Source organism: Drosophila takahashii, chromosome 3R, assembly GCF_030179915.1.
Source record: "Drosophila takahashii strain IR98-3 E-12201 chromosome 3R, DtakHiC1v2, whole genome shotgun sequence".
NCBI classification, from domain to species: domain Eukaryota; kingdom Metazoa; phylum Arthropoda; class Insecta; order Diptera; family Drosophilidae; genus Drosophila; species Drosophila takahashii.
Window position 1 is genome coordinate 36,343,795 of NC_091681.1, and position 27,204 is coordinate 36,370,998.

The 27,204-nt window shown below is 42.2% G+C and overlaps 3 protein-coding genes across 9 annotated transcripts in view; 2 read left to right on the top strand and 1 right to left on the bottom strand.

Annotated features, from left to right (window-relative positions):
• Doa (Darkener of apricot) overlaps positions 1–11,301 on the top strand; it is a 37,118-nt gene extending 25,817 nt beyond the window's left edge. For 2 of the 6 annotated variants that reach the window (XM_017150683.3, XM_017150682.3), the window contains 9 exons: positions 7,911–7,986; positions 8,663–8,729; positions 8,795–8,908; positions 8,977–9,067; positions 9,133–9,303; positions 9,364–9,533; positions 9,592–9,705; positions 9,795–9,985; positions 10,049–11,301. In XM_017150683.3, the coding sequence (XP_017006172.2) occupies positions 7,911–7,986; positions 8,663–8,729; positions 8,795–8,908; positions 8,977–9,067; positions 9,133–9,303; positions 9,364–9,533; positions 9,592–9,705; positions 9,795–9,985; positions 10,049–10,176 (1,122 nt within the window). In that variant the 3' untranslated portion in view covers positions 10,177–11,301. Of the gene's footprint in view, positions 1–375; positions 1,405–3,188; positions 3,715–4,976; positions 6,684–7,910; positions 7,987–8,662; positions 8,730–8,794; positions 8,909–8,976; positions 9,068–9,132; positions 9,304–9,363; positions 9,534–9,591; positions 9,706–9,776; positions 9,986–10,048 lie in introns of those variants that run through there. The other 4 variants (XM_017150680.3, XM_070217387.1, XM_017150685.3 and 1 more) reach the window with 4 other exon arrangements.
• Positions 11,302–11,539: 238 nt separating this feature from the next.
• LOC108063604 (prolyl 4-hydroxylase subunit alpha-1) lies at positions 11,540–13,842 on the top strand. 2 transcript variants are annotated; one of them, XM_070217304.1, is made up of 8 exons: positions 11,540–11,723; positions 11,781–11,932; positions 11,991–12,141; positions 12,197–12,390; positions 12,448–12,953; positions 13,009–13,062; positions 13,426–13,591; positions 13,669–13,842. In XM_070217304.1, exons 1-8 carry the CDS (start codon positions 11,548–11,550, stop codon positions 13,725–13,727), a joined length of 1,458 nt encoding a protein of 485 aa, XP_070073405.1. In that variant the 5' UTR covers positions 11,540–11,547; the 3' UTR covers positions 13,728–13,842. The 2 variants fall into 2 exon arrangements, with proteins under 2 accessions (XP_070073405.1, XP_017006238.3); XM_017150749.3 differs by having other exon boundaries at positions 11,541–11,723; positions 12,448–12,956.
• The window catches only part of DIP-gamma (Dpr-interacting protein gamma), a 59,323-nt gene continuing 45,911 nt past the window's right edge, over positions 13,793–27,204 (bottom strand). Inside the window, exons 2-11 of the mRNA XM_044395608.2 lie at positions 16,607–17,023; positions 16,415–16,533; positions 16,228–16,328; positions 16,066–16,172; positions 15,832–16,005; positions 15,648–15,776; positions 14,878–15,076; positions 14,612–14,760; positions 14,456–14,515; positions 13,793–14,352 (exon numbers count right to left, since the gene is read on the bottom strand). Coding sequence (XP_044251543.1) covers positions 14,234–14,352; positions 14,456–14,515; positions 14,612–14,760; positions 14,878–15,076; positions 15,648–15,776; positions 15,832–16,005; positions 16,066–16,172; positions 16,228–16,328; positions 16,415–16,533; positions 16,607–16,694 — 1,245 coding nt within the window. The 5' untranslated portion in view covers positions 16,695–17,023 and the 3' untranslated portion in view covers positions 13,793–14,233. The remainder of the gene's footprint in view (positions 14,353–14,455; positions 14,516–14,611; positions 14,761–14,877; positions 15,077–15,647; positions 15,777–15,831; positions 16,006–16,065; positions 16,173–16,227; positions 16,329–16,414; positions 16,534–16,606; positions 17,024–27,204) is intronic.

The following is a 27,204-nucleotide window of genomic DNA, read 5'->3' on the forward strand; positions in this document are numbered from 1 at the left end:
TTTTCTGGGTTACCTCACTCACTACTACACAGAAAAAATGATATGATATGAAATCGGGTCAATTCTACCTCATTTCCTATCAATTTGATATTTTATCAAATCATTTAAAATAACAAATTTTAGTATTTATTCAAATGAAAATGATATAAATTACATGATCTTTAGAAAATATCAAATTGACCAGCGCATATCAATCTGATCTTTTGTTATTTTTTCTGTGTAGGGTATACACTCATACCTGATCCGATGGCTCTTAGTTTTTTGGCTTCTTTCGGTCACAGCAAACAATAATAGCAACGGGAAGAGGCGCACACACTCAGTATTCAGCTCTCCCGCGGATCGTGGATCGTGGATCGTGGATCGTGGATCGCGGATCTTACGGATCTTACGGCCGTGCTCTGTGTGCTCCGAGCTCCCAGCTCCTCGGGGTTCTCGACATCGCCGATATATTTTCAATCTTTATAATTAGTATTTAGTATTTGTGGCGTGCGCTTTCGTTCATGTTGCGCTGATTTCGGTTTGTTTGTTTCCTCGACCAATGCGCAGGCAATCGACGGCGATCGGTGAAGGAAATTAGCCTGGGAAATTGGAAACGAGATTTTAATCGTACCCAAAAAATTGAATGGCTCTAAGTGCGTGTGAAAAATGTGCATTTAAAATGCAGTTCTAATCGAAATTGTCGCAGTGGCGGGGGCGATGGCAACAACTACTTTTGCCTCAGTTGTTGTGTTGTGTTGTGTCTATTTCCGTCGAAGCTGCCGTCGTCGAATCTCTTACAATTTCAATTATTTTTACACATAAATATACGCTCTGTCTATACTAGATCTACTCTACGAGAACGTACAATAAATACATTTCTATTTTATATTGTCTACAACAAAATCATGCTCCCAACAAATACCAGAAATCAGTACAATTAATGAAATAGACCAAGTCGGAAGGAAGAGCACGATCCGTAGCCGATATTCGACAGCCGCCATCCGCCAAAAAGCAAAAATTCAGGCGTTAAGTATTAGACGATTGTCGTCATCTCGGAACAAGGAGAAACCCACGCGAAATCGAAAACTCTGGGAAGAGGATTTCCGAGATCCGTAAAAGCCAAGAAATGGCCACATTTCTGAAAACGATTCGCGAAAAAAGCGAAAAGATATTGCCAACAACGGCAGTTGGTGAAAATGGAAAAACAGCTGAGGCGGAGGCGGTGCAACAACAACAGCAACGTCCTCAAAGGCGGTACATGAGGAGCGCCACCGCCGCCAGCGTCACGCAGCTGCTCTCCGAAAGCTGCAACAGTCTGCTGCAGCGATTCCGACGCAATCCGAGCGAACGACCTGATAATAAACAGCAACAGCAACATCAGCAGCAGCAACAGCAGCAACATCAACAGCAGCAACAACGCAATCGGTAATCGATGCAAAGAAATCAAGCAAAAGATTTATAATTTATTTTTAATTTTGCGTGCCTTCTTTTACTTTCGTCGCCTTTCGTCAAACGAAAAACTCGGTCAAAACTCGCTCATTGCTTTTCCTTTTTCCGTTTTTCCCTCTGTATTTTTTCTTTCATTCATTTCACTTTTGTTTTTTTTTTTATTTTGCCTCTCTGGCGTTGATTTTTAAAGCAGAGTGGTCAGCGCGTAATTGCGAGTTTAGTTGCAGCGCGTCACTCCGCGGTCGAAAGTATCTCGCGATCGGATCATTTCATTCGTCTCGTATATTGCATTTCTTCTCACATCTTTTGGCCATCGAGAAGAAGGCCAATTATGTAAACGGCTCGAGTGCAAGTGCGTTTTTAATCGCGTTGAACTCGCTCGTGAACTTCTCTGGATCTCGAAAAGTGTGAAAATATCGTGGTCATAAAGCGTGAATAATTGTGAGAAAGGGGGGAGAAAAGATTTGAGTGCCTGTCTGGCAGTCGAAATTTGATTTATCACTTGTGATTGCCAGTCGTAAATCAAATAGAGCTTAAAATCAGCTCTAATTGTCAATCTAAAGAGGGTGATTAATAGCTGGAAAGTGAAATGGTGGATAGTTAGATTTGATGTGATAATAGAAATTGAAATGGATTTATTTATGACTAGCATAAAACCTCCAAATATTCTATAAGGCCAACAAAAGTTCAATATTTTCGCCAAAAACTTTGGTTCTTGGCTATAAGAAAAAAAAGCTTGAGTTCCCCGAAGAGCTTTCACAGCTGTGATTCTTCGCATTCTCCCAGTGTTTCTTCTCTTTAGCTGATAAATTCCTTAAATCTCTCTTCAGCTGTCTTCGGGGAATACCAAATAAATTCTCTAGCTTTCAACTCTCGATGTCTGGCGATTTCTTTCGTTTCCTCATTACGCATGATTATAAAGTATGCGATCTCTCTTTTTTTCGCAGCTCTTTGTTTTAACTGCAATTGCTCCTTTATTATTTATATATGAGCGAGCACGTTTATATTAAAACGTAAAATGTTTCGCTTTGTTCTTTTTATTTCTTTTCCGCGCTCAACCAGCAGCAGCAATTTTATTGTTCTTCTTGTTGACTTGTTGTTTTGTCGGCGAGAGTTCAAGGCTTTTTCTGCGAAGACTTTCGATCATTTCCCGGTTTTTGCTGCTAACCTGACGGAAATGAAATGAAATGATATGTAATTGTACGGGTTACAAAGTAAAATGCATTTCGATCGCGTGCGATTTTAAATCGAACAGCTGGCAGACAAAAGAAGCATTCCCATTTTCCCATTCGAGGAGAATCGCATCGAATCTACTATCCATTCAATCCACCGCCCACTCGTCTTGTCTACATATGTTATTTGGGTGTTTCGCTCTCGCTCGCACTCTCTCATTCTCTCTCTCTTTCTCTCCCTCTCTGGCAAGTGCGCAATATTTTCACACTTTTCACACAAAAATAAAAACGATTCCTCAATATTTTCTGGCCGCCGCAGCATTATTTCCTTCATCTACTTCGGTCTTCGTCTCTTTCTTTCGTCGTCGCACGAATTTTCCGAAAAATTTTCCCAAGATTTTCCTCAGTTAAATTTTGGTCCGTGTCGTGGCAGCGCGCGTCCCGTCCGTCGGTCGTCGCGAACCGCGTGCATAAGAACGCATCCAAATAAACGCAACCATATGAACGCGTACAGATAAAGGCATCCAGAAAAAAAACCGTATAAATCCTAACCAAAACTCATTGTTTTGTTCGGGCTTCTCTTTTAAGTGCGGCCGCAATAGCCGAGGATCCCAAAGATTCGACCCCAACGAATGACAGCAATAATAACAATAATAGTAGCCAAAACAAGGGATCGTCAAAAGGTGGATCGTCCAGTAATCAGCAGTCCCAGAAGCAGAGCAAACGTCGCCGCAGCTCGGACAAATCTTCCAGCAGCCGGAGGCATCCGGAAGGGGAAAGAGAACGGGAAAGGGAGCGGGAACGAGAACGGGACAGGGATAGGGAGCGGGACAAGGAACGCGAGATGGCCGATCGCCACAGGCGCTACTATGCGGGCGGAGGACTCGGTGGTGGCACCACAACGGGATTGGGACTGGGCTACCATCCCAGCAGCAGCGGCGCTGGGAGCAGCGGCAGCAGCACCGCCGCCCTGATGGGTCGCTACCAGAAGAGCTCCACCACGGCCAACGCCCTGGACAGATTGCGCACCCACCTGAGTCCCGTGGGTGGCTACTACAAGCCACTGATACGAGGATTGGGCGGTGGAAGGCGTGAACGCGACCTAGACCTGGATGTTAGTATCTCCCGAAATCTCCGAAGCAAAGTGAACCAAAGGCGAGCGGTTTAGAGTTGGAAAATTATCGATATTTTCGCTATTTCGACGATAACATCGATGTTTTCAAAGAAAACCACTTTGAAATATCTTTAAATATCAACTGTCTTTCAAAATTATCGATGTTTTCGATATTTTCACATTTTTGATACGATAATATCGATGCTTTTAAGGGAAAACTCCTTTTAAATATCGATAAATAACAAACTGTCGACATTCTTTCAAAAGTATCGATATTTTCACAATTTTTATATGATAACATCGATGAGTTCAAGGGAGAACTCCTTTTAAATATTGATATCGATATTCTTTCAAGCTTTAGAGCGGTGTGCAAACCACTTAAGCAGCGACCCAAACACCCAGACCCCCTGATCGTGATCCCAAAAGCGAGACCCGTGACTCACAGCCTGGGTATTTTCGTGTGTGATTTTGGAAAAGGCAAAAGAAATCATCTCACCTGTCGGCAAAGTGAGTCAGCGAAAGAGTGACTGCCCTAAATGTGTGACATGTCTGACGGTCGCGAAGGGGGAAATATGCGCAATTAAATGAAATATGTGATTGCACTAACGGCTACCCCTATTGCCACATACATTAGAATGCCTATAGAAAGTTTCTTCCTACACAGATAGATAGATGGAACAGATATATGTGCAGATATTATATTAGAGGCCCACACGGGCGCGTTTTATAGCGCTTTTATATATGCTCATTCTATATCTTCGGCTTCATTCTTGCCGTGTGCGTTTACGTTTTCGTTTTCCGAATTTATTTTCGATTCCAACATCTCGGCGCTTTTTTCTCTATTCCGCTATATTTGTATCTCTCTGAACGCCACACAGATGTGTGTATAAAGCTATTCACGATTTTCTGCCCGCTTTATATATAAACTTTGAAGGTCGTCGCGCCGTATACTTTTTTGTTTAGATTTAGCTAGGCATTCTAAATAAAAATAAAGGGTAGCCCCTCTAACCGAAAGGCAGAAAAAACATGTCTGGAGAAAGCCGGATTTTAATGGTAGTGAAATTGTGCGAAGCCCCATAATTAGTCATTGCCGAAAAGGCCATTTAAATGGGTCTAAGTCTCTTCTTTCGTGGAGCGTAAAGAGTTTTAGGCCCGTTACGCCAGTTGGTTTCACACGACCGCCGCCTTTGGAGTCACTTTCCTTCTCCATTAAACCTCTGAAACTGAAAATGAATCTTAATCTCCATCGCCTGGTTCTTCAGCGAAGAGATCTGCACTTGGACAGAGACAGAACGCCCACCACCTCAGCAACTTCCTCGGGAGGAGGAGGAGGCAAACAGTCGGCCATTTCCCGCTTGGAGAACAAATACTCGGACATCTTGGAGCGAGCGGCTGGAAGGCGGCGCCATGAGGAGGATCGCGACAAGACGTTGGAGCCGACAGACGATTACGGAACTGGAAGCGGCCTGCTCCGGTCGGCCACCTCCCACCAGCTGGCCAAGTCCAAGTTGTCCTCCAGTTCCTTTAATGCCTCCGATCGCAAGGAGCGTACTCCCTACAGAACGCGAGCTCAGCGACAAAGATACATGGCCGAGTCCAATGATAGTGGCTACCTGACCAGCGGCAATCGACTGCTGGACGAGAATTACCCAGTGGACTATGGCCAAAGATACGACTACCATGATGCTTTGCGTCTTGGCGGAGCATCTGGTTATCCATCTAGTCGGTATAATCGAAGAGGAGCTGGCGAGGATGAAACTACCCTCTCACCACGATCCACACGTGCCTATGGCAGAACCAAGACAGTGGAAAGCCTGCTGGCCGCTGAGATCCAAGACAGCAGTCGAAATGCTGGAGAAGATCGGCCTTTAAATTCGAGAAACCGCTTTGCCCATCGACGCAAGGAGCAACCAGCACCACCGGAATTAACCGCCGAGGAGCGCGAAATCCTGGCCGACGATCGCTCCTCGGAGGATAATGCAGCCATTCTGATGCTGCTGCGCGAGGACAACCAGTTCCTGGAGGCCAAAAAGTTTGAGGAGCGCATGCGTAGGCGTCGTGAGCTGAGAGATCGCGTTAAACGCATGGAGGAGGCGGCCGAGGAGGCCAAGAAGACTGAAGCGGCTGTGGCGGCGGCCGAGGCGGAGGCAGCTGCTCTCGAGCAGGAGGCCAAAATGGCCAAGGAGGCGGCAGCAGCAGCAGCAGTGGCAGCGGTAGCTTCATCATCAGCAGCAGATCCTCCACAGGAGGCGCCCAAGAAGAAGTCGAGGAGCAAAAAAGTAACTAGCGAAGATGAGGAAAGCACCTCGGGCAGCAGCTCCTCTGAAGAAGAGGCGGAGACCGAAACCGAGACCGATTCGGCTGCGCCCGTTGTGCAACAACTAACCCACACAGCAGACACTATCCTCCCCTCTGTCAATGGCAGCACCACTACCTCTAGCACCACCTCATCCACCACCACCTCATCCACTAGCACTTCTGCTCTTTCTAATAACCATCACCACACAACGGCAGCAGCATCGACGGCAACCTCCTCCACCACCAACAAGAGCCGCTTTCTGCCCCACTCAGATCGCAACAACAATGACCTGGCCAAGTACAAGCCCAGCAGCCAGCTGATGCACTCCTCCAGCTCCGGAGCTCTGGCCTTTGGCGGCATTGGTGCAAGACTGGCGGCAGCCGATGCTCGGCGGCAGCAGCAGCGGTATCAGGGCGCCAGTTCACGTACCGCCGCGGTGCTCAGCGAGTTTGATCGCTACAAGACGGGAACGGGAGCGGGATCCAGCTACCTCCATGATTCGTACAGCGGGAGCAGCAGGCGCTCGAATGCCCACCTGTATCCCCAGGGTTACCAACAGCAGTCGTCCTCCTACCTGCAGCGAGATCACGATCACTACCAGCTGGCCAAGAGCGCCACCTCGTCGGCCCTGTTCAACAGGTCACGCATTCCAAAGACACTCTCGACCTTTGTAAGCAATTAGATGGGATGATTCGTTTAGCAGCTTGAGCTTTGTTGGCGCTGCCTCTTCTAACCTCTGACCCTCTGATCCCTTCCATTTCCGAAATCTTCTCCCCCAGACAGACAGTCGACCAACTACCACAGAAAAAGCTAACAGCACTGCGGATTGTATTCCATGTTCTTCGACTAACTGATACGCGCTTTTTGCATGCGATTTTCCAACTAAAACTAGGAACAAAATGTAAGAAATCCTACGACATTGACCTATACAAACGAAAAACAAACAACTTTATTTGTTCTTTTACCATTTTATAACCGAAAAAAAGCTATAATATTATTGTTATTACTAAGCAAAAAGCATTTAATGGTTTGATGTTTTTTTTTTATTGCCCAAGAAACAAGAGAGCACAGCTATTGGTGCATTTCCCATCTACCTATATATTTATATATATATAATAATACGTTATATATACCATTTTCGAATATATATACCTTTTTGCCATTTATATATGATATTGTTTGTACATGTTTTGATATTAACCATTTTTGTAAACACAAATCTCAAAAATTTGTCCGAACTAATTTTCTTATCGAACAAACGAAACGTATTTTTCTCGTGTTTTTTCTGAATATGATGATGAAAATCACAATGATGATGATGATGATGGGTTGATGATGATGATGATGTACATACACACAACTTCTTGATGGGGATGATGAAATGATGATGATGTTGGTTGGTTAACGGGATGTCTGCGGCTGACTTATAAACGGAATGCGATTGCTTTTGGTGCCAACGTGGGATCGTCCTCCTCCTCCTGATGATGCTCTATTGATTGGCTTTACCACCTGATGACCGAATCCTGGGATCCAACAACCGATCGAACCCGTGGAAATATATATATATTTTTGTTTCTTTTTTCTCTTTCTTTTTTGTTTCTTTTTCTCTCTTTCAAATTACATACTTTACCACACACGCACACACGCACCTTATGTGTACGTCTGTAAACTGCTCCGCTCGCCGTTTCGCTCGCAACCCACCCACCCTTCTCTCAACGGATCGAATGCACCACCATCGAATGCAATCGCAATCGTCGCCACACCACCACCCCAACCTCTCCTGCAACGCCAACTGCTGCAACTACCACCCTACGTCGTCGATCGCTCCGCTCCAAACCGATCTCCAATCCGATCTCCAATACGATCTACAATCCGATCCGAACGATTGCTCGAACAGACAGCAAAGCCCGTCATTCAAGATGATGCTGATGGTCACTTAATTTACCACACCGGAGACATTCTCCATCACAGATGTTCGTGACAATTTTTGGTTTTTAATTTTTCCATACTTATGTTTAGACAACAATCAGAAAACTTATAAAAAAATGAAAGAAAAGCAAGATGAACACGAAAAAATAATGAGTCAGTCACACTTACTTTTCTCTCCTCTTCTTATAACTCTCTTTTAGTTTAAAATATTTCCAAGTTTTCTTTATTATTTCTTAATTATCTCACAGCAAGACCAAAAAAAATCGCGTCGCGTGCAATCGGGAAATTAAGACAATTTTGAACGAAAAAAGAGAAGGACAAAGCAACAATTGAAAGAAATTCACACAATTTTCGTCAGTTTCGCGAAAATCTTTTCAACTTCCGAAATTTGTCTTTGATGGCTCTAAGTTTAACTTTTACCGGCAAACAAAATTTCCCTTAACCACGAAATTCAACTGGGAAGTTTTCACACACACGCCTAAAAACGAACACACGAACTTTGTCGCATAATTAACGAAATAATATTGAAAATACAAACTCTTTCCGTACACACAAACACTCAGCTTAGAGTCCAAATTTAGCCCTCATCGAGTATTTAGTTACAGCTACAGGTTTAGCTTTAGAACCAAGAAAAATAAACCAGACAGCTAACGTTTAACACTCTTTAATGGTCTTGTGCGAAACCCTACTACAACTGGCTATCCTTTTCCCGAATTTCAGATAAGATCATGGCCACACTGGGCGAGGGAACTTTCGGACGTGTGGTCAAGGTCAAAGACATGGAGCGGTAAGTTTTTTAAATTGTTTTGTAAATTATTTAAAATAATACAAACCCCTTTTGAAATGTTTCAGTGATTATTGCATGGCCTTGAAGATTATTAAGAACGTGGAGAAGTACCGCGAAGCTGCCAAGCTGGAGATTAATGCCTTGGAAAAGATTGCCCAGAAGGATCCGCATTGCGATCAGTAAGTTTTCATATAAACTCTTAACTTCTTATAGTTTATCTAATAAAATATTTCCCTTACTTTTTTAGTTTGTGCGTGAAAATGATAGACTGGTTTGATTATCATGGACACATGTGTATAGTTTTTGAAATGTTGGGGCTAAGTGTTTTCGATTTTTTGGTAAGTTAGAGTTGAGTTGCCTTAATGTATAGTTCTGAATAATAATTTGTATATTTAATTTACAGCGTGAGAACAACTATGAGCCATACTCGCTGGACCAAGTGCGCCACATGGCCTATCAATTATGCTACTCTGTGAAATTTCTTCATGACAATCGTTTAACGCACACAGATCTCAAGCCGGAGAACATACTCTTCGTCGATTCGGATTATACTGCTCACTATAATCATAAGATTGTAAGTATTGATTGCGAAATTATGCAAATTCTATACTTATATTATTTCCCTAACCTATAGAACCGCGAGGTGCGCCGCGTCAAGAACACAGACGTCCGTCTGATCGACTTTGGGTCGGCCACCTTCGACCACGAGCACCACAGCACAATTGTCTCGACGCGACATTACCGCGCGCCCGAGGTCATACTGGAGCTGGGGTGGTCACAGCCTTGCGATGTTTGGTCCATTGGGTAAGAATCGGATTACAAATATTTTATCTATGCGCATATTAATAAATTTCGCCAACAGGTGCATCTTGTTCGAACTGTATCTGGGTATCACGCTCTTCCAAACGCACGACAATCGCGAGCATCTGGCCATGATGGAGCGAATCTTGGGACAAATACCATATCGCATGGCACGGTAATACAATGCAGCTCATGCTTTTATTTCCCAAGGCGCAGTTCCCTTCACCGAAATCGTTTAACGTTTAGCAATCATACTCTTTATAGCAAAACCAAAACAAAGTACTTCTATCATGGTAAGTTGGATTGGGATGAGAAGTCCAGTGCGGGTCGCTATGTCCGCGATCACTGCAAGCCGTTGTTCCTGTGCCAGCTGAGCGACAGCGAGGACCACTGTGAGCTCTTCAGTCTGATCAAGAAGATGCTGGAGTACGAGCCCTCGTCCCGGATTACGTTAGGTAAGGTTATACCGATCTATTGACTGATTCCAATGCTAATTACTCTTCGTTAATTTTTTCCAGGTGAAGCCCTGCGTCATCCTTTCTTCGACCGGCTGCCACCGCACCATCGCGTGGGTGAAGTGAGCAACAAGCAGCCATTGTCGTCGGGCAGCAGCAGCCGCGAACGGTCGCACAGTCTCTCCAGATGAGAATTACAACGATTTGGTTATTGTTGACAGCAGACAGCGCTAATCAAGCACTCACTCATGCAGACATACACTCAGAGCAGTCGTCCAGCAACGTCTTGCACACCAGCCGCCTCGTAGAGTAGACACCAGCAACTTTACGGCAAACCAACTTTACAACCCCTACTTTAAGTGCTAAAGTCTTTTATTCTAAATTTTTTCGAACTTGACTTGTATAGATGTTTATTATACAAAAATCCCTAAACATTGATCCCTTGTTTCCTGATATTTTGTGCACCTGTTGCTGTGCATCATCATCATTTTGAGCTGTGTAGCGCCACGCCTGCGCTTGTGCATTGTACCATACCCGCCAACAGTGTTTTGTTCTGTAATGATAACCAAATCGTGTATAATATTGATAGTGCGGTGCGTCCTCCTGGAACACTGGAACCTAATTGTAAATGTCTTGAAGTGTGTGCACCCACAACCCACGATACCCCCCGAGGTAGAGGAGACAAATTGAACCGACTGCAAAACCGACTATTGGAGTATACAAATGTAGTTGTAAAATAAGAAAGAAAGTCGCTTACACGCTAGTTGAAATGCATCCCCATATGTACACCTGTCACTGCAATGGGAGCCGACTAATTTGTAATTAATACACCATTTCGAGAGCGTGAACTGTAAGCTAATGCCAGCCATTATGTACGGATGGTTGTAAATGTAAAGAGCAATTGTTATGCCGCCCTGTGTTGTGTACACACAACAGCAGCGATCGCAGCGCATTTTGTGTAAATTCAGTAGCAGCCCAGAGTCATCTCTCTCTTAGCATACGTTTTAAAAATGTGTAGAACTATCGCCGCCGGCCTGTTTTGTTCGTTTTCGTTTCACTATCGAATATCGAAAGATCAACCCATTCACACATTGCTACACAACACACCACATACACACATCGTATGATCCCTAGAGTATATCTGAATATACCATACATACTTAATTCAAATGATTGTGAGTTAGTTTAATATTACATAAATATTAATTATAAATTACATTATTTGCAATTTAACCCGATCAACCAGCATATAAGATAAAAAAAAAACAATATTGTCAAGTTATTAAAAATTGAAATAAATCTTAAATAAAAAAGAATTCATATGGTTTATTAATACTTGAAAAGGAGGTATTTCAAAAAAGTTATGGGAAATGGAAAATAGCTAATTAAATAACGTTTTAATGGTAGGTAACTATATTAAAAATGGAATGTTATAGGCACGCATATATTTTTTGCTTACATATCAGACTTACTCCTACCCATCGCTAACGTAGCACCAGAACAAATTGAATTTCATAGTCTGTAAAATAGAGAGTTTTACGATCTGTTTACATTCAGTTATCATGATGAACCTTTGGTGTTCGATTTTCCTACTCGGAATGACAAATGCTATGGACTCCAAGTACTACGCCACATCGACACGCGAAATGGCTTCCCTGCTACAAATAGAAGACGAACTAATAGAAAATATGCGAGATTATGCGAAGGAATTGCAGCTTAAAGTAGACAAAATGAGGATGTGGGTGATTTGATTACTATTAAAAACGTTTTGTTAATCATAGAAACGTTATAAAAGTTTTCAGAAAGAATGGATTACCAGGAGAGCGCTAGGCCATCCCGATCCCACGACTTACGTAGCCAATCCCCTGGTTAGTTTTCCACTTATGCGACGAATGTACGCCGATGCTCCAAAGTTGCTGAACCTCGCTCGACGGGAGATGAAAGGGGGTAACTCCTTTATAAGAAGGATTTAATAATATATAGAATTTTAATGTTTTCCGAACAGGAGCTCTTCAAAAATTGTTATCCCGAGATCTTACAGGTATTTCAGCACAGGATCTTAAGATGGCTGCCAACGGATTGATACGATTTCAGGGAGTTTACGGCTTGAACGAAAGCGAAATGGCCAATGGAAAACTATATGACAAACAGTACAAGTGAGCTTTATAAGATCTCAAGCCCGGATGTTAACTAATTTCTATCTATAAAAAGCTCTAGGCTAAGTGCCGCCGATTGCCTAGCCTTGGGCACTCATCTTGAGGATCAGCAAAAAGGCAAATTGGCCTGCAAGTGGTTAAGAATTTCCATAGATCAGTATGAAAAGTCATTAGATCCTGTAAATAGGTTACTCAAAACGGGACGCTCTCAAATCTATGAAAAACTAGGTCTAACTTTGCTTTCTATGCGTAAGTTCACTTAAAAACAAAAGAAATCTAAACTAGTTTACATGAAATTTTGTACAGATGACTTGCCGGCCAGTCAAGCAGCCTTTAAAAAGTCAATAGAGTGGGCCTCCAAGGATGATAATTCCGATCTTGCGAGTCATTTGAAAGATAACTTGGCTCACATGTTGGTGCATTTGGACAACTGTCGAGGGAAAAATCCTACTCCAAAGAATTCTGCCCTACGTTGTCGTTATTTTACAGAAGGTTCACTATTTCTCCGCCTGGCTCCTTTAAAGCTTGAACAGCTCAACGTTGAACCTTTCATTGGCCTCTTTCATGATGTTATATCGACAGCGGAGCAGGAAGATTTAATAAACCTTACAAAATCAAGATTAGAACATAAGCAAGTAGATCTCTCTAGCGTAGAGGCTGAAGTCGCTGTGAATGCCTCTGATCATGTTGTGCGAATCCACCAAAGGATTGAGGATATGACAGGTCTGAATTTGGCAGCGAGCGAACCACTAACCGTCTCCAATTCTGGCATTGGAGGTCAGGATTTCATACACTTGGACTGCAAGCAGCCGGTGGTGGGTATAACTTATAATCTAGCTGAGTTAATGAGAGAGTTTTCTTTTCCAGGAATTCGTTGAACCATTTATCCCAGAATATCACACGGCCACTGTAATGCTTTTTGTAAGTTTCTTTCTCTATACTCTATAGAGAAGTTTTAAAATATTAGATTGTTAAAGCAGGCACCGAAAATAATAATAATTTCAGATTTTTCTGGCTAAAAAATCATATTTAAATTCAAGTTTTATTTTCGTTTTATGCAATAAAACTCAGTTTTATAAATAAAGCTCACCTATAAACAATGAAAAAACATTCAAAATAAAAGTTATAAAAAAGAAAATATTAATCCAATGACATTAAAGTCTAGAAATGGCCATATTTGACTTCTTCCAAAAATAATAAACGTTGAGCAAAAGCCAATGTTAGTTACCCCGTAGGTTATTGGCTTAAATTTAGAATTAAAGCGTATATTTTCCCCTATTCCAGCTTAGTGATGTCCAGATGGGTGGCTATGCCTCTTTTCCTGACCTGGGTTTTGGTTTAAGGACCAATCGTGGATCGGCTTTGGTTTGGCACAACATTGACAACTCCGGGAATTGTGACATTCGAAGTTTGCAGGCCACCTGCCCCGTGCTCCTCGGAACTCAGTGGGGTAAGTCATTAAGGTCCCACTCATCGATTCCTTACTCCTCTTCTCTACTTACCACCTACCTACCATCCGGAATACAGTGGCCAGAAAATGGATCAGTGGGTCAGGCCAGTGGCGCAGGAAACCCTGTCGGAAGTGAAGGAAAATCGGATTTCCATTCGGTTTCTTTTTTTTTCCACTTTTGCGATAATTTATTCAATAATTTTGTCGTTATTTATATTATGATAATAAATTTTATGCACTATTTTATAGTATTCATATTTAATTTATATGCAATGTAACATTATTTGGGGGCTGGGGGGATAATGGAAGGGTTTTGGCATCCAATTGTCCACTTTTGATATCCTCTTTAGTTTTCATTAGGGAGCGGGGTTGGGGATTTGGCACAGGGGGTTTTTGGGTTCGGGGGTTCAGCGGGTGGGAACAACGCGTTTCCTGATACGTATGCAAATGATATCTGAGGCAGCGGGAGGCGCCTTCGGCAATATGTATGTGTGTGTGTGCGTGGGCCGGGGTTACGGAACCGGAAACGGAAACGAACAACAAGAACGCAGGCGGCGGCGAGAGAGAGAGATGTCGATGTCGGTGTCCGAGGGAATCTGTAGGAATACTTGATTGCCGGCTCTTCTTCTCTCAGTTTTGATATCACGCTCCCCCGGCACTCAGTTTCAGCCGCATCCACAGAAGCATCAGCATGGCGAGCAGGGGCTGCTGCCACGTCGTCTGGTTGCTACTGGCCGCATTCCGAGCCGCCTCCTCGAGACCTGTTGTAAAGAAAAATAAAATATACTTTAGTATTGCACTTGATTTAAATTTTTTTTAAATATTTTAATATAATATTTCTTTATAGAAGAGGGTTAAACTCACCTCCGATGTAGTTCAGATGATCATCGTTGCTGGCGGAGGCGCCCGGATGAAGCTTGATTTCTGCAACACAAAACCACAGAAAAAAACATGAACAAACAAAACAAATTAAAGCCAGTGAGAACGAGAGATGGCGGAACGGAGATTGCGTATACGCACCGTATAACCGCAATGTGCCCTCGGCACGGCCCAGCGAGTTTGTGCTGACGCAGTGATAGGTGCCCACATCGGAGGGCGAGAAGGAACGCACCACCAGCAGCATGACGCCCCGATAGCCATCGCGCCGCTCCGTTATCCCGTACTTGGGCCTGCATTGGATATGGGTCCAGGTTACGGAATGGGTCCAGAAAGACACAGAGAGTGGAATGGTTTCGAGATGGATATGTATCACTGATGTCTGCCAGCCAGGAATTCCCCGAACTTACCCGTCGAGCAGCATTTCGGGACCCGGCGAGCCGGACTCCAGGCTGGCCGTTGAGACGCTGGCGAATCCGTTGGACGTCCGCGCCCCCTTCAGCCAGTAGGAGACGGGCGACGGCGAGGCCTCCACCTGGCATTCCAGCTGCACATCGGATCCCAGGGGCGTGCCGAGCAGTTGGCTGGGGGCCCTCACCATGGGAGCAACTGCGGAGTGGAGTCATGAGTGGGTGAGTGGTCAGATTTCATTGATTTCGGCGAAAAGGCACAAATAAATACATTTATTATTCTTATTTTCATGAAATTGTGCAATTGTTCTGCCCCGCTGGCTTTTAAATTGATTACTTTTATTGGTGAATTTTTAAAGGGGGAAATTTAAGATTTACCCTTAGAGTTTCTCATAAAAATGTTTAATTATTATGAAGAAGAACTTAAACATTATATTGTACAAAAATGCTTGGAAAAGCTTAGTATAATGAAAAGTTATAAAACCCGCTTCCTAAAAGTAAATATTCTATTTATCAAGTTAATATTTGATTTGTCAAGTAAATATTGTATTTTTTACGTTAATATTTATCAAGTAAGTATTCTATTCATCAAGTAAATATTGCATTTTTCAAATATATTATATTTATGGAATAAATATTCTGAAATATCAAATAAATAATATATTTATCAAGTAAATATTTTATTTATCAAGTAGTATTCTATCTAACAAGTAAATTATCTATTCATGAAGTAAATATTATTTTTATCAAGTTTATATTTGACAACTCACATTGTACACTTAGCGAAACGCGCTTGCTGACAGCAGGTGGAACATCGTTGGAGGCTATACATAGGTAGGCGCCCATCTGACGCCTTTCCAGGCGAAGCAGCCTGAGCGAGGATCCATTGTAGGATTCCACTATACAAATATTTTATTATTATTATCATTAATATGTGTATTTAGCGATAGTCACCTTTCATGAGCTCTCGACTGCTTGCCTTGCGAATGAGAATCATTTCGCCATCTTCCCGGCGCCAAATGACTCTCGGTTGGGGATTTCCCGTGGCTTTGCAGGTTAAGGTGGCATCCTCGCCTTCCTGAACGGCAAGATCAGCGGAGGACTCTTCGTTTATGATATCAGGTGGGACTGTTAAGGAGAATGGTTAATTATAATGATAATACTAGTAATAATTTTAAAAATGCATACCCTGCACATCGATGCAGCCCACTTGTTTCTTCATGGGACTCGTATTTATTTGGCACATATAGCAGCCTCGATCACTTTCGCGCAGTTTGCTGATCTTGAGTTTCCAGCTATAAGGGGTTTTGAGTAATGAAAAATTGTGTAAGGTAAGATATTAAAACTTACGTGTGCATGTCTTGGTGCATGACGCTGATTCTCGCATTGTGGGTGACCACACGACCTTGTAGAGCCAATACCGTTTGATCGGAAGCTCTCAGCCAGCCCACCTTTAAAGAGGGGTTTAATAAATAGTTTAGTTTTTAAATTTTAAAAAATATTCAAGATTATTTAAATTTTTATTCCCCAGACTCACCTTATTCTTGCCCAGATTGCGCACCGAGCAGGCCAAGATGGCCTCGCGTCCTGCCGGATATGTGACATTGTTGATGAACCCAATGAACTCCGGATCGGGATCCAGTTGGGAGTTGCTCTCTGGGAAAAGGAAATGCCATCGGTTGTAGTAAATGTACGTAGCCCCCGCTCGCAATTAAGGAACCCCTCTTACCGTGATGCTGGTTCTGGGTCGAGCCACTGCCGCATTTTGTGGCCATTATCAGGATGACAAACAGCGTCGATTGCAGCAGCTTCTCCATATTGTTGTTGTCGCTGTTGCTGGTGGAGTTGTTATTGCCTGTTGTTGCTGCTGCTGTTGCGGTTCTTTTATTTGCTGCAGCAGCTGTTCCTCCACTGGCACTCTTTGTTTTCCTATTATTTTATGGGTATTTTAGTTGCTATTTTTTGTTGTTTTTTTTCTGTGGGGGTCTCGTGGCAATTTCTATTTCTATTTGCATTTGAATTTGAATGCGAATTCCTATTTCAATTCCGATTCCGATTGCGAATTCTATTTACCGCGTGTTTGTGCCAATTGGGCTTTGATTTTCAGCTGGCTCGCTTCGCGTCCCACGGCCACGCCCATTGACATCTGCAAGTAAACAAGAAATGCGAGCAAAACATCAGCATCTGTATCCTGAATCGGAATCTGAATCGGAATCAGAATCACAATCCCGGTCCGAAGCGGAATCATCGGTTTAAATTTATATCGCGATAAAGCGGACAAAAAAAAAGATTGCGAAGAATCGAGCACAAAAGGCTGTTCAATTTGAGTGCACTAAAAGGGGGGTTGGTCTGCAGCGAGGGGGCAGGGGGGTGGCTAAAAGGGGCGGGGAGCTGGGTTGGTTTGATGCCATGATGGGCGCATCGCTAACTTGATTATCAAGCGTTGCAACAAATTTGACGTTGCCTGCTTTTAGGGGCATCCAATATGGCTGCCGGGCAAGCTCAATCTCACCAACACAGCTTTGTAAAACACTGAGAAAAATGGGATTTAATATAGAAAAATAATGTAAAGCCTTTGAATGAATTTAGCTTAATTAAAATATTACTAAAATTTAAATTTTGTATTACTTTATTATTAACGATATTTAGTTTTGAATCAGAAATGACATATGATTTCCAGTAATTACCAAACTAAACGCTACCCAACTTCAATTTGATATGAAACGATGATCGATTTGATCTTATGTGATATCAATTTTGTCTAAAATGGCCAGTTCGAATTTCGAAAGCGTGTTTCTCCCTCCCACTCAAGTAACTATAGGCGATAGGCGCTATCCCGCTCGTTCCTACGAGCGTAATTTAAGTCGCCATATTGCTAATTGCTCTCTTTTTCGAAGTCAGAGAATATCCGAGAGAGAGAAATCTGGATTGCATGGTAAAAACGATATTCGTATAAATACCTGAAATGTACCATGCGCATATTGATTTGATCCCGGCGTGTTTTTTTGTGTGTAAATATATATATGGATTTATATTTTTTTCTGTGCACCACCCCCTTTTGGGCCACCGATTCGGGATCCCTGGCTCAGCCTCGACACAAAGTAAAAGGCAAATGCAATTTTCAACACAAACAAAAATTTATGGCTCGGCAGCATCCTTGGTCCGTCCTGCAGTCAGCAAGCAGTCAGGAGTCAGGATGCTGCAGGATGCACAAGTTGCAATAAAAGAAGGCCCCGCGATTTTGGGAGGGCGTGAAAAAGCGGTTAAAAGGGCGAAAGGTGCAAAATATGAATGTAAATATTAAAAAAGTTTCGAGGCGCACAAACTAACGAGGTGTTCGCTCATTTGCCGTGGCGTTGGGACCGCGCCACAAACTCTGATCTCCCACTATCCCACTCCGCCCCCTTTAAGTTAGTCCACCAAACACCACCCACCCAAATCCACCCACCGCCCACCTGCCGCATCGGCATGCGCTGTAATTTAATTCCAGTGTGAAATTGAGCGCTCTCCTAATAGTGAATTTGCACTAAACCAGTTAGCAAGTCGCCGGGGCGATGTCTTGCGAACTTCTGACGAGGTGTCAATGCGATGCCCCGGGAAAACTGGGAACTCAGAACCGGGAAAAGCCAGAGATGGGTTCCGCCTGCCAACTCCGTCGGAGTTCTGGTGGGATGGTGACATTCAAAAGGCGGAAATGTGATTTACTTATTAAATTAGAGTTTCAGAATGCTGCTGGGAGGGAAGTTTACTTGGCGTGGGATGCGATGCACTCGAGCTTGCAGCAGGAGCAGGGATTCAAAACTTGCCAGGGGTTAGGGTTTGACGGTCGTTAAGGGATGCGGGGTGTGGGGAATCAATCTGCTTTCCTGCTAAGTGGATTAACTTACGGTTATTAAATTTAATTGTTTTCCCAGCCCATTGTTTGTAGTAATGGCATTGTGTTAGTTTTTTATTTTAGTTGGATAAATGTGTATTCAATTAGATTTTTTGTTTAGCTTATCCACATTTTTAATCTAAATTGATTTTCTAAATGCAAATTCATAGCAGGTCGCAAATCTTGTTTTATTTACTTCCGTTTCTACTTAATTTAATTTCAACTGAACAAGTGCACATTGCGGTATATCCATTGGCATTTGTTAAAGGATTATAAAGAAATTAATTCATTTGCATTCAAAAATAAAATCATTCAATCATTTGAATAAGTTTTTTATTTTTTTAATTTAAACAAAACTGTATAAATTATTAAAAATTATTCTTTTCTTTTTTATTCTTTTCTAAAAAAGTAAAATAATTATACAAAATCTAAAAACAAGTTATTTTAAATCAAACTGAAATGCAAAATGATAAAAACAAATGTGTTTGCATTCATACACCTGTAGTTACTCACTCGTATAAGAAATTATACCATTATCTTCTACCTATATATATTAATTATTTATTTTATGAAGCTTATTTTCTTTGATATTCATACTTAGGAATCTGCTGCGTTTACTTCACAGTTAATTGGAGGTGTTCAAAGAAACCTCTTCCGATTGAATGGCTTCTTTTACGGCTGCCTCATCCCAATCTACGTATTTACCTTGATTCCTAAGGAAATTCCCAGTTAATCTTCGGGCGTTATTTCAAGTGATTTTTGCTGCTCTCAGCCAAATAGAACTCACTCCTTTTTCTTTTCGCTCACCCATTCCGCTGATTGCCCGCCCTGCAGACAACATTTGCATTAGCACTCAAAAGACGGAATATTTAAGAGCGTCCCACAGTGCGAAAATAAATAAATTTGCTGTGTAAACAGTGGAAGCGGGCGCAAAGAGAGCAAAAGTTGGAAAAACGGGAAAAACTGAGCAAAGGCAAAGAAGAATGAATGGGCTAGAAAAAACATGACAAAAAGCTGCGCCCATCAAATGAAAAGAAGAAACTGCAAATCAGCGCTGTTGCAGGCAAAGGTAAACTTCAGGGGAGTAGAGTGAGGGTGGTTCCAGGAGAGGGGTGGAAAAGTGTGTAAGTGTAAGTGGGCGGGGGAAGAAAGAGAAACTCGACAAGTGGCAGCGCGAGGTCGGCGGAGCAAGTGAAAGGAGCAAAAGGCGACAGCAAAGCGAACTAACACAGCGGAAAAGCCTTTTGAAGTTCCTCTACTAACAACAACAAGAACAACAACTAAAACAGCAGCAGCGTGAATAACAAAAACAAGAGGCATTACAACAACAACAGCAGCTACGCCAAAGGGTGCGTTTAGTTGAGGGGAATTCGAAGTACTTAATACCCTTCATCAAAAATGGTTAAGATTTCTAAAGAATTTTGTTAAACATTAAATTTTAGAAATTTCTCACCTTTTTTTTAAGTTTACCAAGCTTAGTGGCTTACTTTTTAAGGCGTAACGTAGTTATTTTAGGATTCTCAAGGACTCAAAAGGTATTCCTTATTTAACTCATTTACTTATTTAATTTTAAAATTTATTTTATAAATTTCTCAACATTTTTTTTTAAGTTTATCAAGCTTAGTGGTTTATTCACCATATATATTTCATAATAAACCATTGCAAGTCACAAGCTTCGAACAAATAAATATTTATAATTGGCTCTATAATACTCAAAATAATATAATATAATACTCAAAAAAATACCGACAAAACCCAATAATTGCGTTTAAATTAAGGTGTCATGACCATGGGTTTGTTGTTAAGCTTGCCGCTGCCAATAACTATTATTTGCCTATAAAAATATGAAAATAAAGTTAAATTAGGTTGCCACAAGCTAAACACAAAGAGTTTTTATTGCGTTTCCTACTGTTTCGTTAAATACAATAAAAAATTAAACAAAAATAAAATAAATTAATTTATGGCCAGGCTTTTAGCCCTTGGTAATGATGCCAAACTGCTGGGAAAATTAAGAGGACCCTCTGCCAAACAGAAGCCAGTGCAACAAGAACAACAACAGCAAACACTTGAACTGGAGAGCGATGACGACGTCAGCAACGCGTCGCGAAAGCGGAAAAGCCGGGGGAAAATGCCGGGAAGGACACTGAAGGAGTGAGGGGGCTCAACTTCCACTACTTCCCGGGGTCAGTCGTGCAGGCAAATGGCAGCAGCAGAATGTTCGGCAAAGCAATTTGACTTAAAAATGCTTAGCACTTGCATATCCTGGCAATAGCCCGTCGTCAGCTAAATAAGGACGACAAAAGGAGACAGCGACTGGCAATGCTACTGCGATTCTTCCGACGAGGACAAATAAAATAAGGAGCGGGCGTAGAGCCTTAAAGGATCACGAGCTGTGAGTGCGCTTAAGCTCATTTATTTAAATTAAAACAAACACTGCAGGCGCAAAAGGCAGCGCAGGACACTCAAGAGGATGGCAGAGTAAGGGTAGGATTTAGGGGCTAAGCCGCCAAAGCTTCGCCTCAGTGCATACATTGTGCATATCCTGCGCCCTTTTTTGACTCTCTGTGTCTGTGTGTGTGACTGCCAGCCTGCAGGGCATATGAGTATCTGTGTGTGTTGGTAGCAGAACTTTGGCAACATTTCCGATTGCCTGCAACAGCGAGAGCGAGCGCTTGGCAAAATATTTTGTGCCATTTGTCCTTTTTGTCATTTGTCCGGTGGCACAAACAGGGCAAATTGTTTGCAATAATGCGCGTGGCAGGTGGAGTGCGGCATTCCGCCATTTATATATAGAATCCCGACATTCTGCAGGTGCGACTGCTAGGTGCGAATGCCTGGTTTGCATTGCAGGGGGCCCAATGAATTTCACTCGCATTTGTAAGTGCCATCGAATAACATGCGAATTGGCCGGCTGTCGGTTTACCCAGTTTACCCCACTTTACTCTACCTACCTTATTCATCGCATTGCATTGGCACGCTCAAAGAGATTATAATTAACAGGTGCAAAAAGTGCAAGGAGCAATACTGTAATGCAGCCAATTGAGAAGAAGTTTAATCACAACAAAAACGAGGACGGAAGCTAACTTCGGCAAGCCGAAGTTTTAATACCCTTGCAGATTTCACGAATGAAAACTTGACTAAAATAGCAACATGAATTAATAAACAACAAAATATTCTATAATTGAAAAAAATAAAAATTAAAAATTTTTCACCCTATTGTTCCTATGGGAGCTATATGATATAGACGTCCGATCGGCACGCGCTTTTACCCTGATCAAGGTACGCACAAAAAAATACGATTTGGAAAGTTTCATGGGAATAGCTTATATTTTGCGCGAAATATCCTGAAAAACGTAAAATTTTGACCGATTTCACCCTATTGTTCCTATGGGAGCTATAAGATATACACGTCCGATCGGCACGCGCTTTTACCCTGATCAAGGTATGCGTAAAAGAATAAGATTCATGTCAAAAGCTCTTACACTGAGCGAAATATCTTCATTTTGTGAAAGCTATATCCGATTGTTCCTATGGGAGCTATAGGATATAGACGTCCGATCGGGTCGGCTTTCAAACTTGATCTGCGTACACATGTTTTAGGACGACTGTGAAAGTTTGAAGGCGCTAGCTTTTAAACTGAGCTCGGAAACGGTATTGAAACAGACATACAGACGGACAGACGGACAGACGGACAGACGGACAGACGGACGGACGGACAGACGGACAGACGGACAGACGGACAGACGGACAGACGGACATGGCTATATCGACTCCCCTATTGATCCTGATCAAGAATATATATACTTTATGGGGTCGGAAACGTCTCCTTCACTGCGTTACAAACTTCTGACCAAAATTATAATACCCTCTGCAAGGGTATAAAAATAATATTTTTATCCGAAAGTAAGCAATTATATATTTTTTTGAAGTTCATTTTTCAATGCATACTTTTAGACGCCTTAATATATCTGAAAGTATGCATACTTTTAGACACCTTTAACAGTGATTTAAAGAATTCCTGCGATTTCAATGTTGTTCACCACATTTCAGTAGAGAATAAATTCAATAAATTTAAACTATTGGTTTATGGTATGCTTGCAATACATTTCGTTAAGCACTTACGTAATTAATCCTCCTTGAGGTGACATTAAAGCGTGAAATCATCCCGTTTTTGGTAAACAGCATGCAATCAAATTACAATTAGCATTGCGTGCGCACTCATTTGGCCGCAAACAAACATCTATTATGCACTTTCAAGCCATTTGTATTGGCCGCTGTTGCTGCTGCTGTTGCAACAGCAACACCAACAAAGATGACAAAATGCAATAATTTGTGCTGCAAAGTTGAAGCGGAAAATCGCAAATGAAAATGTTAATTGATTCTGTTTTTATACCACCTCCCTATTTTTTTCACCATGCAGTTGCTTTTGTTGTTTCTTCCCAGCTTTTATTTGTTGTAGTTGGCAGAAAAGTTTTGTCAATGGGATTTTTTATTGCAGTCGGTAAAAGTTTTTATGTGCCACCATTAGTAGCCAATTATTGGCGACTTCTAAGGGGATTGAAAGGGGAGAAGGGGGCATTGCAAATTTATATTCCATGTCAGCGGCTTTCGACTGCAGCTGGGCAAAAAAAAAGTGGTAGACAAGCGGGAATGGCCGATAATGAGCATCTAATAACTCAATTTGGGCCAAGTCAAGTCAGGGATAAGTAGAGGGGGGTGGAATGGTTCAGAATGGCTTGGAATCTAAGAGCTAAGAGGGCGCGACACTAATTAAAACCACTGCAAATGGAAACGGAAAATGGCTGCAGTTGTCGGCGCTTCTTTTAGCTTAATTAAACATTGCCGCTTGACTTTTAATTGATTGTGAACAAACTGAAAAGCTTGCAGCAGACAAATAAACAATTTAACTAAATGCGCCGCAAAGTAGGCAACAGCGGGTTTTTATGGCCTGTGAGGGTTGGGGGGTTGATACTCAAATGGGTGGGGGTAGCCCTCTAAGCCAGAAGGACTGCCGACTGACTGCCAACTGCCAAGTGGCGGGGCAGGGAAATAGAAATGGAAATGATGCCTGCCGTCGCCGGCTGGCTCTGCACTGAAAAAAGATCAGATTGATATGTGCAGGTTAATTGAATAATTTTTTAAGATCATTTTGATATGATTAAAAATTAAGTGTTTCTTATTTTACAATACTTGTTAAAATAAAACTAAAAGTATTTTAAAAGAGTATTTTTATAACTTTTATGAAATGATAAAATATCAAGTTGATATGCTTGAATCATAAATTTGACATTAATCATATCGACATTTTAATAATATGAAATAAGGTAAAAATTACTATATTTGATATGGAATAAGGTAGAAATGACCCTATTTGATATGAAATAAGGTAGAAGAGAGCCTATTTCATACCGAATTTTTTACTGTGTGCTGCTTTCTGCCTGCTGCCTTCAGCCAACAGTGTAAATGTAAACACAGCTCAGCAACAAAAGCCAGCAAGGCGTCAGAGCAGGAACAATGCGTAAGTCGAATGAATGGGGCACCCTGGTGTCCTCCTCCCCCTATTCCGCCTCCCAGGACTTTCCCACCCCCTCAGAATGAATGAACAAATGCTGATGGCTTAGGCTGCTCCGACTTGGCCTCGTCGCCCCGCTGCTGTTACTGTTTTTTGAGTGAGTGAATGAGTGCTGGGGACAATTGCGATAATTGCCGTTGTCTCACACCTAGCTGGAAAATCTGGCTAAGGGCTAAAGGGGAAAGAGGGAAGGGGGAAAGGGGGAGGAGGTGCAGAGTCGTGAAATGATGACAAGAAAAAGCTTTTCCGCCGGCAGTTTGCCCGGCCCCTCAGCCAACCCTATTTATTCAACAATTTTCTACAATTTTATTGTTTACATTTATGTTGAAGCTCACACATGAGTAGCATGTTCCCCCATCTTTGGGACCAAAAGTTTTTCTTGGCCCTGGTCTTTCGTTATTTCCAACTCTAAACTCGGGGTTTTGCCAGCTCATGTTCCAGCCAGCTTCTTTCCCCCTTTCATTTTTTTCGCTCGTATTATTTTTGGACTTCTTTTTTTCGCGCACAATTTGCATGCGAATTTGCCGCTGTCTGTGGACCGCCGCCCCCTTTTCCCCGCCCCCTCTTTTTCCATCTTGGCTGCGCGTGCCTTTTCCTTTTTCCCGCACGACTGCAGGCTGCTCCTGATGCCACTTGGCCCCTCCTTTTGGCCATCTCATCCTCCCATCTGTTTGCACGTTCTTTTTTCTTCTTTGCTCCCTCCTCCTTGTTCATTTTTTATGCCCCGTTAACAACTTTTGCTCGGTTTACTTTTCCCGTGTCGGGCGGCGGCAGCGACGTCTTTGAAAGTTTAATTGTTGTTGCATGTCTTTTTGCGACGCCTCCTTCGTCCTGTGACCCCTCCTCGGATCCCTGCTGCTCCTGCTGCTCCTCTTGCCACTCGCTTCGTTCTGTAAATTGTACGCCGCACGTTTTTACGCCTGCAGCGGCTCAGGAATGGCGAAAAAGAGGAGTGGAGTGGCCCAGGCCAGGACCAAATGAAGGACCAAGGAGAAGAGACGCTGACAAGACGGGGACTCCGCTGTCTTACCCATATGCATATCTGTCTGTCTCAACGGGCACAGCGGTGGACACAGCAATAGTTCTAATGAGAACTATATAATTGCTTTAAAAAAAAATTTGAATTTGAAATAGGAAAAAAATCCTTATAAGCAGTACATATTCAGAGAGCATTACGTTATCATACAAATCTAGGTTTTAACTAAAACCCAAAATTATTACAATGGTCTATTGAGTGCCGAATCCATGATTTGGTTGTAGGGTGGGTTTTCAAAACCAAATTTTTGGTTGCATACCTTTTGAATACCACTTTTCCCTTCGCTTCCCTTCACAAAAGTAGGAAAGATTTATCGCCCAAATAAAAAATGTTAATATCAGATCGTTTGTGTGTTGAAGGTGTGATCGTCACTATCTTTATAACTCGTTTTTGAAAATATTTAAATAACTTCAAAATTATTATAATTTTTCAGCTAAAATGTAAGAATTTTCAATGAAATAGAACCAATTTTGGTTTAAAGTTTATTTTAGGAAAATCCAGTTTTCAAATTTGACAGCCAGAGGAAAGGAATTTGCCTGGCTGTGTTATTTTTGTGACAGCCACTGTGCGATTGTGAGTGCTTGGGTGTCCTGGGGTCTTCCTGCTCGTCGGAAGTGTGAAACTGAAATTGAGCAACTAAAGGACTAAAAGGCTGTTGCCTACTTCCTGTCGCTGCTGCGTTCATTGCCAACGTCTGTTACTGTTAAATGTGTGTGCGTGCGGGCATGTGTGTGTGGTTGAGTACAATTGTGTGGGTGTGGGGTTGTGCGTGCCTTCGACTTTATTTGGTTTACGTAGCGCTTGGCATTTATTTGCCCACAGTGAGACACTCGCAGCCAAACTGGGAAAACTTTGTTACCCCCGAAGAAAAAGAAAAAAAATCAAGAAAAAACTCGCGTGTATATATATTTTGGGAATTGCTTGGGGGGGAGTTTTGTAAAACGCACTCCGCTCGACGATAACTCCATTGAACTGGGCACAAGTGCGGCTCCATTTGAACCCCCTCTCCTGTTTTCACTCCTCTCTTTTTTTTGCATGTGTCCAGAGTTGGTAGCTCGAAGCTGAAAAACGGAAGCGGAAGCGATAAGATAACACACACATACATGCATGCATATGATTTTTACACGCTCGTTCTGGTTCGAAGGGTCCTTTCGGTTTTGTTTTCCCCTCTTTTCCCGAAAACACTCTTTTTCCCGACTGCCCGTGTTTGCTTTCCCTGTGTGCTGTGTGTGTTATCTGTTATCTAATAGTCGTGATTGCTCAATCATTTGACAAATTTGATTGTAATTGAAAAGCTGAGCTACGGGATTGACACGACGGATAGGTTGCGATCGCATCGTATCGACTGGCAAATGGCAAATGGCGAAATTTAATTTTGACTTTGAGCAAGTGATTTTTTTTGCCGAGTTCAGATAATAGAGAAGAAACTTCCCTTATTGGATTGTAATGAACTACCAACAGTAAACTGAAACTACTATCATCAGGTAAAAATATATTTAATATATATATTTAAAGTAAATATAGATTTTTATGTGATTTGGAAGATGATTTTTTCAAAACCTTTAAATGCGAAATATTAAAATCTTAAATTCATAGCCACAGCTGAAGGACAAAAATTTCGACTTTAAGCTCTCCCACCTAAAACTTAATGGGGATCGTATGTATAATTGGCTGAAGGTCTTTAGAAAAATTTCTAGAATTGCTGCAGAAGCGGAAGGGGACGCATAATCGACGCTGCTAGCCGCATTTGTTGCCATAATTGCTGTTGGCTTAATTTCAACAGGCAACTTCCGTGACGGCAACTTGAATTGCTTCTTCGTCGGCTTCTTCTCGGCCTGCAACTCC